General features: G+C 37.7%; 1 protein-coding gene across 5 annotated transcripts in view; it reads right to left on the bottom strand.

Moving 5' to 3' along the window:
- Positions 1–5,208: 5,208 nt before the first annotated feature.
- Positions 5,209–10,087, bottom strand: part of LOC111864505 (60S ribosomal protein L15) — a 6,604-nt gene continuing 1,725 nt past the window's right edge. For all 5 annotated transcript variants that reach the window (XM_023851795.2, XM_023851797.2, XM_023851794.2 and 2 more), the window contains exons 4-5: positions 6,166–6,276; positions 5,209–5,805 (exon numbers count right to left, since the gene is read on the bottom strand). In XM_023851795.2, the coding sequence (XP_023707563.1) occupies positions 5,611–5,805; positions 6,166–6,276 (306 nt within the window). In that variant the 3' untranslated portion in view covers positions 5,209–5,610. The remainder of the gene's footprint in view (positions 5,806–6,165; positions 6,277–10,087) is intronic.

Raw genomic sequence — 10,087 nt, 5'->3', positions numbered from 1 at the left:
GGGTATTTAAATCCCACCCCTGTCCTGGCAGGCCCTTTAAACCTTATGTCACTTAAATGCATGTAGTTACTTTTTCCTAAACAACTTCAACAAAAATTGGTTTTTAAAAACGAAATTTTTAGGAACTAATTAAAATACAATATTTTATGCAATAAATGCTTTTCCACACCTCTTTATTTGTTTTTCTTCGTGTGATAAACATTGAAACATGAAAGTTTGCAGAGAGCCACACCACAGCCTGCACACATGATACTTGTTTCTTTTCTAACCTTGTGCTTAGCACTCACGCGACACTTTCTCAGGGCACCATTCTTCTTATTGTTACTGTTAGGAACATGGACCATTTTGTGAATTTTCAAGCCACCCTCTAGACGATTTGCTGGCTCTTTCACTGGTGGTCTTTTCAAGGTCGAGGGCGGAGGCGTGACTGCACTCTAGTCTGATCCAATAGATTCGTCATCCACTTCATTCCTTTACTTTTCTCCCTCTAAACACTGTTTGTTTCGTTCAGTCATTTTTCTACACAGTCCAATATAAAATCTTCGAATCCATAATTTCTCTTCTTGTATTTTTGGTTTTTGTGTTCTTTTTGAATAGAATGAAACTATTCAACCGCAAAGACATGTTTTGTCCATACCATGGGTGTGAAATAGGGGCCTAGTGGACAAATATTCTTCAATTTCAGGGCGTTTGTCGATTCCTGTCATGAACACAATTCCTAAGTATGTCCAGATTTCATCTGATGTGACATAATTGTAATTGTGTTTTCGAGAGTGAGGAGCTAACTCATGTGTGTTGAAGTGCTGGTGAGCATAGCGATTGGTTTCAGTTGTGATGTGATTTACCAAGTCGTCATCCAGAAAAAATTTTAATCCATGAAAAGGGATGCATTTTATGTGTTATATCAATTTTGATCCCGAAAATACTAGAAAATGGAAATATTGGGGGTACAATGTCTCCGTACGTTCATGAGATGGGCGTGTCAGGCACCGCACTCGTGGTAGGTAAATGTTCATGATTACTGTCTTGTGGATCATTGTCTATCACTGTATTATTGTCACTATCAACTTCATCCAATTCAGGAATCATTATTTCATCGCCACTATCATCATCAGAACAAATCTCGGTCACAACATTTTCCAGCTGGTCTGTAGGAACACGAAGACACTTGCTGCAAGAAGCCATGGTGAAACTGAATGAATGTGAAATATTTTCTGACCTTTTCCTTCTCAGAGGGTTCTGACAGTAATATAGACCCCCACAAAGTTTACAAGGGTTCTTTACAAACATGCACAAAAACTATCATATATATGTCTTTGGTTGATGAGTGCCAAGAGAGCAAAGAAGGGAAGAGATTGTCAAAGCGTTAAAACACGCCAACGCCAGGGAACGGCTGGCATCGTCCGGGCGTTAAAACACGCCCGCGCCAGTCAAAGAGTTAATTCCTGAACACAAGACTGGCATTACCACTCAACCTAACCTGCTTACTCAAAGGGCTCTTGAACTTCCTAATTATAACGGGCTTCACTTTATCAGTTCCTACAGAATTTGTGTAGAACACCATAATTCTCTTTGTACACTTCCCAGTGCACCTTTCATCCAAGCTTACAATTTTATTGGACATCAGCTTAGAGAAAAGAGCTAGTTCATCAGTACTGTACACATCTTCAGCTGGACACCATTTTAGCAATTTGCTCTACATATTTTAATTTTAAAAATGTGTCCTCTTTCCCAGTAATTGTCTTTTTGGCTCATGCTATTTATCAGAATTAATGGAGCCACCCAGTGATGCCCTAAAATTCTGTAATTTGATGAGCAAAGGATCTCGCATAACATTAAATCAACTGAAAATGTCTTTGCTCTTGATCAATATACCATTTGTATGCAGCACTGGTCCCTTCCTTATAATTTACTTATATAATTTTCTGTGGTTCAATAACATCAAAATGGTTTCTATAAACCCTATTCTTAATGAGTGTGAGAGAGTTCATAGGCAGATTCCTTTACATTTTTTAATATTAATATTTTCTAAAATGCTACATTTTTCTTCCAATGAAAACTTCTGCTTTTGTTTCCACTGCCAATGTCCCCCCCACCAAAAAATGCTTTATATCTACCACTCAAGCACTGAGAAACTTTTTACTCGGCAATAATTGATGGGAAGGTAGCACAGATAGAACGAATTGTCCACCACACTGCAAGCATTACAGCATCATCACATTACTCTTACCATCACAATAATAACTACTCTAAACCAATTTATCTACTTTCTAAAACCAAAATTTCATTATACTAATCACATACTTCCATCCAGAGCAGAATTTCAATTACACATTTTACTCTCTTTGTATTGAAGTTCATTACACAGGAATTATTTTTCACAGACACATGGGGAAATGGTGGGGACTGAAAACATAATTGCTGTACTGGATATCTAAATATTCTGGTGTCCACTGTGTAAACAATTCATTGTGCTTGAAAAATAAGTTTATCCAAAATGGTATAAATATAAATTGTTATGTCTATAGTGTATAGTTCACTGAAAAACAATGTATAAATACTGTACACCAAAGATTAAGCCAACATTGTCCCTTACGTTTTGTTTCAACAGACCCATTTTATTCCATTACGGGTACTTTATACATAAAAAAGCTAAAGGCATCCCTGTGCTTAATTAAGCACTATGTGCTGGTGAGTGGAGATACAACTCCACCATTCTTGGCCTTGACACTAGATGCCGAGTCGTTAGCTTCATGCCCCTGCCACTTTACCCCCAGTACCCTGTGGATAGGAAGCTGGGTGTACACCAGAGTTTGTCTGGACACTGTGGAGAACAGAAGAATCCCCTGCCAGAAATCAAACCTAAACCATACAGCCCACAGCTTGTCACTATACTGACTTTGTATGTGTACTGTACATTTGCTTATTTTTTCATTTTTTTAGCTCAATGTTATAACTACAGTCTATACAACACCGGTTTGTTACACGAAATGTTTCCACCAACTCTATTGCCTTAGTGGTTGCACATCATATAAGGTGCAATACATAAAGCACCATGTAGTCTCATGACATTCTATATAAGAGAAGTTCTGTCGCCTTCAACAGACTCCTTATTATCTGCATGCAGATTAAACACAGAAATTTTAGAACTCGTTAAGTACTTATTAGGAGTTTCTAACAGTGATGTGTTCTCCATTATATCTGTTTCATTACTACATGATTTACTGTACCCTGTACATCTTCTCACCCAGCTGCAGCTTTCAATTTTATTATTTCATTGCTTTTCTTGCTTGCCTACTACTGTTGAACAATTGTTGCTTTCTTATGTTAAGATATTTGTACACTTAGTGGCCAGCAGCAACATCACTTAGTAATAATTACTGTGATTTTTCAGTGTTGAATGCTGCATGGACAGTATTTCCAGATTTGGGGATTATTCACTGTTCTTCATTATCCAGAATACATCTGCACTCCATTACCACAGATAATTTAATGTCCACTGTACTTTTGTTTTCAGAACCTGAATCTTATAATTCAGTTTTTGTGTCAATAAGTTAAACTTTTCTCTCATTATTTACACTGTTTAATAAATTTATTAAACGTTTGCATTATAAGAAACAATTTCATTATTTCAATAGCCTACTTTGTGAAAAACCTAAACACAGAACCAGTACTTAAGCCAATATATTCGTACGTACACACACTCAGAAGCCGTTAACGCATGCTCAGAATGTCAACAGCATACTCAAATGAGGTAAGCACTGTTAATCATTACTTCATTACCACATTGAAAGACATATATGAAAACATGTCATACCCAAGTAAGAAATTAAAATGGAAAATAACCCTCTAGAAAACATTCAATCATTACATGTAATCTATGTAGATGTATTATGAATAAAATGTTACAAAATGTTGACATTGGGAAATTCATGGTCTTCTCGGGGTTTCTCATGTTTGCGTTCATTGCTCTTGTGCTCACATAAGTTAATAACTAGTTATTTTTTCAATTCCTTCCTTTTACTGCTTCACACATTTCCATCATGTTTTCCCAACTCATATTTTCAGCCACTAAAGTTACTGTTTTTGCTATGTGTTCTTACATTCCCTTTGCATATCTACATATCACTGCAACATTTCATTTTCAATCCTATGCATTCTCACTGCTCATCTACTGCCACTTCACAGCTTCCAATGAGACATCTTTCTGCAGTTCTGAATCGAAACACACATTATACCTTCAAATATTACTCATCAGTTTAGTCATTTTGTTTTGTTTGGTATCACCCTATTCTATAAAGTACCATGGTACATCCTTCTTGTTGCTTAGCTAAACCATCTGCCTTATGGCAGGTTTTTGTTAACATAGTAATGAACCTTCAGGTTCCATATATGTTGAGAAACTCATAAGCAGCAGTGCAACTCAAGGACTCAGCCCCATTGAATTAATACCTGAAGCTTAGCAAATAAAAAAAAGATCCACCTCAATGTCCTGAGCATTACATACATTCTTCAGCTTTCTGTTTTTGTGTTGCTTTCTTGCGTGCACACAAAGTAACTCAATGTCCTTTGGCCAAACTTTGAAAGGCTGTTCAGCAGAAAATGCAAACACCCACACCAACTTCAGAGTTAGCAACATGTGGACTGCAATCTCAATTTCATCCCTTATCAAATGTTCCAAAATACAGGGAACATATGATGTGCTGGATGTTCCCGTCTTCAATTCAAAAATTTCTTTAAAATTGAACTGAAGATTTTAAGAGTGCCAATTTTCGAAAATCAATTGACATGCGTAGATTAACAAAGATTTTGTACATAACTGACAGATATCAGCGGGGAGGATTCTGATATATCGAAACCCGTTAGCAACGGAGAAGTGAACAATTGGGAAGACTGGTGTTTTTAAATTTTAAACTAGGTGCAGTGTAGCAGCTACATGAGAATATACACCTGTTGATGGCCATTTAAGGCCGAAACATGTAGTGTAGAAGAAAGGAAGACAAAAGAACTACAATAAATTGTTGCACTTAGGACAGAGTTTATGTCATATATTGTGTAGTGTAACAGGATGCTTAAATATAATATTGTAAACCTATTCAAGTCTGCCAGAATCAGTCCCAATCACCAACACTGGTCAGAATTCAGAATCTTATATTCTACTTGTTGGAATACTTAATGGGCAAATTCCAGAAAACCAGTACAGATACACCGGTTGTCAAGAAAAACTTTACTATCCGCATTATATGTAAAATCCCTGTTATGTATATAATATTTATACAGGAACTAAAATATGTATATGAAATTTAAGGTGCATTTCAAACTGGTCATGCAAGTAATCAAGTTGCTCATTACATTTTTCTGCTTAAACAAAATAATCCTGTGGTTTGAGGAACCAGAAATGATACACCCTATTCATACCAGACTTTAGACTTACCTTCTGTACCTTCATGGTACAACAAAGAATGTTTCAGCACAGGCTTATACTTAACTAAAACATTTCATATAAATTTGGACATATGGTACAAAAGAAATAAAATCCAACATTTTTTCTACATCCCATCATTGCCACATTTATTTTTATGTACTTTTTATACAACAGCAACAAAAGCCTTAACGTTTCCTGTGCAGCTGCAGTGAATTTCTCCTTAACCATGCTGCACGCCTTGATCCTCCAATAGTTTGGCTGTAACGATGTCCTTTGCCCAGACCTCTTGATTTGCGGCCTGCAGATGTCAATCCACGCAATTCACGATGTTTCATAACAGCATTGCATATCCAATTGGCCTTAGGATCACGACGAACAGCCTGCAATAAAAGCTCTTGATTATGTAGGAAAAGGTTATCCAATTGGTAGATAAACTGTGACCTCTCTTAAGAGTCCTCTCATCTATACAGCTCCATGTGTTTGGATGACAAATGACTGAAAGGGGTGTGGGAGCATGCAGTCATGGCCGAATTTATGATACTATACCCTGGTATTTACCTGAAGTACTGAGGAAAACCACAAATACCTCAGACATGACACCTGGTGTCCCAGTTGAGATTTGAAATGAGCACCAATGGACTTTAAGTCAGAAGTGTTACTGCTTCAGCCAATTTGCTCACTTATTTGGCTAGTTAATATCCTATGAACTACTCCTGTCCTCAGCTTAGAGCTGTACTCACCTTGTGAGCTGGGTCTATCAGGATAACTTCATAATATTTATAAGTAGAGTCTTGAGCAACCCAATACGAATTAAGCACGCGCAAACCTCCACATCGTCTGCCAACACGCTCCTGAGGACAAATATATCAAATATGCACTGTAATACCATTTCCTAAAACAGTAGAAACAGCCATAAGCACTGAAGCAAACTTTTGTATCAGACATCCAAGGAAGAAGATAATTCATCATCATCATCACTCACATATGATATCATCATGTACAAAAGAATGTGGAACAGTACTTTATAGAGAAATTCTAAAAGTGTCACATTTTAATAATATGCAAACCCATGACAGCCACATCTTGTACTGAAATATACTACACCCAGCAATCGGTGATATTATTCAGCTGGTATATATATATATATATATATATCAGCAAAACTTGTCAAAAATTGAACATTTGCTGGTTCATTACGTTTTTAGCCATGAGGCTAGAACTGGCCATAACAGTGCTGGCAGCCATGTTTAAAAAACACCATGCATCTTACATGGCACTGTCAACTCCAAGGTAACAAAATGGGATAAGACGTGCATGCAATACAAAATAATGGATAATTCAAGATATAATATTTTGTTCTATATTCTTACACTGATGACATAAAGGACAGGTTCTATGAAGAACTAGAACATGTTTTTCAAAAATTCTTGAAGTACCCTATAAACATTTTGCTAGTAGATTTCAATTCCAAAGTATGGAGGGAAGACATTTTCAAACCAATGACTTGGAATGAGAGTTTGCATGAAATTAGTAATGATAATGGAGTTAGAGTAGCAAACTTTGCCACATCAAAAAATCTTACTGTCAAAAGTACAATGTTCCCACATCGTAACATCCATAAATTTACTTGGACATCTCCTGATGGGAAGATACACAATCAAATAGACCATATTTTGATAGACAGGGGATGTCACTCAAGTATACCTGATGACCAATCATTCAGGGCAGCAGATTGTGTTACTGACCACTATTTGGCGGTGGGAAAGGGTAGGGAAACACTGGCAGTGGGCAAACAAACAATGCACAGAGTTCATATGGAGAGATTCAATCTCAATAAATTAAATGAGGTAGAGGGTAAAGGGCAGTATCATGTTGGAATCTAAAACAGGTTCGTGGCCTTGGAAAACTTGGACACTGAGGTGGATGTTAATAAAGCTTGGAAAACTATTAGAGATAATATAAAAATTTCTGCCAAGGAGAGTCTACGTTATTATGAACTGAAGAAGCATAAGCCATGTTCGATGAAGCATGCTCAAAATCACTAGACCAAAGAAACCAAGCCAAATTGCAATGGTTACATGATCCAAGCAAAATACATATGGATAATCTGAACAATATAAGATGCGAAACCAGCAGGCATTTCAGGAATAAAAAGAGGGAATATCTGAAAGACAAAATTGATGACCTTGCAATGAACAGTAAGAACAAGAACATTAGAGACCTGTATAGAGGAATAAACGACTTTAAGAGGGATTACCAACCTAGAACTTAGTGAAGGATGAGAATGGTGATCAGCTTGCAGATTCCCACAACATTTTGAGCAGGTGGAAGAACTACTTCTCTCAGTTATTGAATGTACATAGGGTCAGTGCTGTTAGGCAGACAGAAATCCATACAGCTGAGCCCTTAGTACATGATCCTAGCCCTTTTGAGGTTCAAATTGCTATTGCAAAACTGAAAAGATATAAATCGCAAGGTAGTGATCAAATTCCAGCAGAAGTTGTATCACTGTATCTAGCCTTTCTCTGACTGAGGTGGTTGGTCTACACTCCACCCCACTACATCTAAGATAAATAAGTGGATCAAGGGCAATGATAGGTCAACTATAAGAAAGTATACATCACTTTAAATCAAAATTACACAGTTCTTAAGCTTAATGAATATTGGTTATTTTCCATCAGCTGTGCTACCACAAAAACTCATGAAGGTCTTCCCTAGGCTTTAGGTGCTACAAATTATGGGAATGGTGGAAAAATAGTGACATTTTAATTTTTAAAAGCAACCTCAATAACGCAGTGAGTCGGGGTAGCGAAGTCCGTATAGCGACTGGCTACGGGCTGGACGACTGAAGGGTTGTAGTTTGAGTCCTGGTAGGGTCAAGAATTTCCTTCTCCAAATCATCCAGATTGGCTCTGGGGTTCACCCAACCTCCTACCCAATGGGTACCAAGTGCTCTTTCCCCAGGGGTAAAGCAGCTGGGGCATGAAGCTGATCACTCACCTCCAGCTAGTATGAGGGTCAAGAAAATGAGGACCCATACATCCACTCCCCCATACACCTTCATGGAATTGTGCTTAATTCATTGAGCACACGGACTTTACCTTTTACCTCAATAACCCACTGCATTAAGAACTTCAGCAGGGCAAAAATATATCAGTACAGATCTGATCAAAGACATCACTGCCACCCAAATCTGCTCGGTACATGTACAAGCTGACATGGCGTTTGTGAGTGGCATACATTTTCCTGTTGCACCACTTTGTAAAATTCTCCCCATGGCCACCATATGGTCTACACAGTCAGTGATAGTTCACATACTAATATTAAAAGGTGCCATTCTGCTGTCACACGCTACAAAGAGGAGCTAATTAATGGTGCAGTCAGCGATAGATCACATACTAATATTATTATTATTATTATTATTATTATTATTATTATTATTATTGGAGGGGGTGGGTTTCCCCTGCACCATGACCAGTTGTTGATCTATTAAAAGGTGGCATTCTGCAGTCACATGTTACAAAGAGGAGCTAATTAATGGTGCAGTCAGCGATAGATCACATACTAATATTAAAAGGTGCCATTCTGCAGTCACACGCTACAGAGAGGAGCTAATTAATGGTGCAGACAGTGATAGATCACATACTAACATTAAAAGGTGCCATTCTGCAGTCACACGCTAGAAAAAGAGGAGCTAATTAATGGTGCAGTTAGTGATAGATTACATACTAATATTAAAAGGTGGCATTCTGCAGTCACATGCTACAAAGAGGAGCTTATTAATGGTGCAGACTGGATGAACCACCTCTTAATCTTTAACAGAAGAATGTTATATATATATATATATCTCAGCAAGTAACAGCCTGCTGTGGCCTAGTGTTATATTTATATAAGGCAGGACACCTGCCCATTTTGATTGTTGACAGTTTGATCTTTGCTTGAAACCAAAACAACCCCCCCCACCACCAGGTCATGTTAGTGGTTCATTTGTTAGCTCTGAACAATGAAATCATTCATCATGGTACTGTTTGTGTACTGACTGTTTATGACCTGGTCAGCCAAATAGAGCCCAGCTTTATTTTGAGAACTGAGGCAAGAGTCTGGAGTTCTGGACATTACAGGAAGACTTTACATATAATCCTACAACTGCATGCTGTGTACAGTGCACCATACACATGTGTTACATAATATGTAAGTTGAGTTCCTTTTATTATGTTCATGTTTCCCCCAAGTAAATTGATACTGGCAGCATGGACCAGAAGATGGTGCATAGCAATTAATTTAAAATCCCCAATTATCAATAGAACCTCCGTCAAGTGTAACAATATATATTCTTGTCACCATTTTCTCACATTTGCCTTACATGTTTCGGCTCACAAAGAGCCATCATCAGAGGCAACCACAACAAAAACATGGAAACACTTGCACTGCTCAACAATCACAATATACAGTTTTTTGTGGAAGATGTTACACGTATCGGAGCGTAAAACACAACAACATCCAGTACCCCGAGTGCGGGTATCCCATTTGCATTTAAAATATCACCCACAAAGCGGGTCGTTAATGTTAAAATTAAAGTTAAAACCGTCCAAGTAAAATATTCAGGTTCCTCTTAGTGGATAGTCCCAATGGGGGAGGCGTCAGCACGAGGTTGTGTGGGCT

The sequence above is a fragment of the Cryptotermes secundus genome, unplaced genomic scaffold (genome assembly GCF_002891405.2).
Source record: "Cryptotermes secundus unplaced genomic scaffold, Csec_1.0 scaffold854, whole genome shotgun sequence".
Taxonomy (NCBI): domain Eukaryota; kingdom Metazoa; phylum Arthropoda; class Insecta; order Blattodea; family Kalotermitidae; genus Cryptotermes; species Cryptotermes secundus.
Note: the sequence above shows the minus strand (reverse complement) of the source record. Positions and strands in the feature narration are given on the sequence as shown.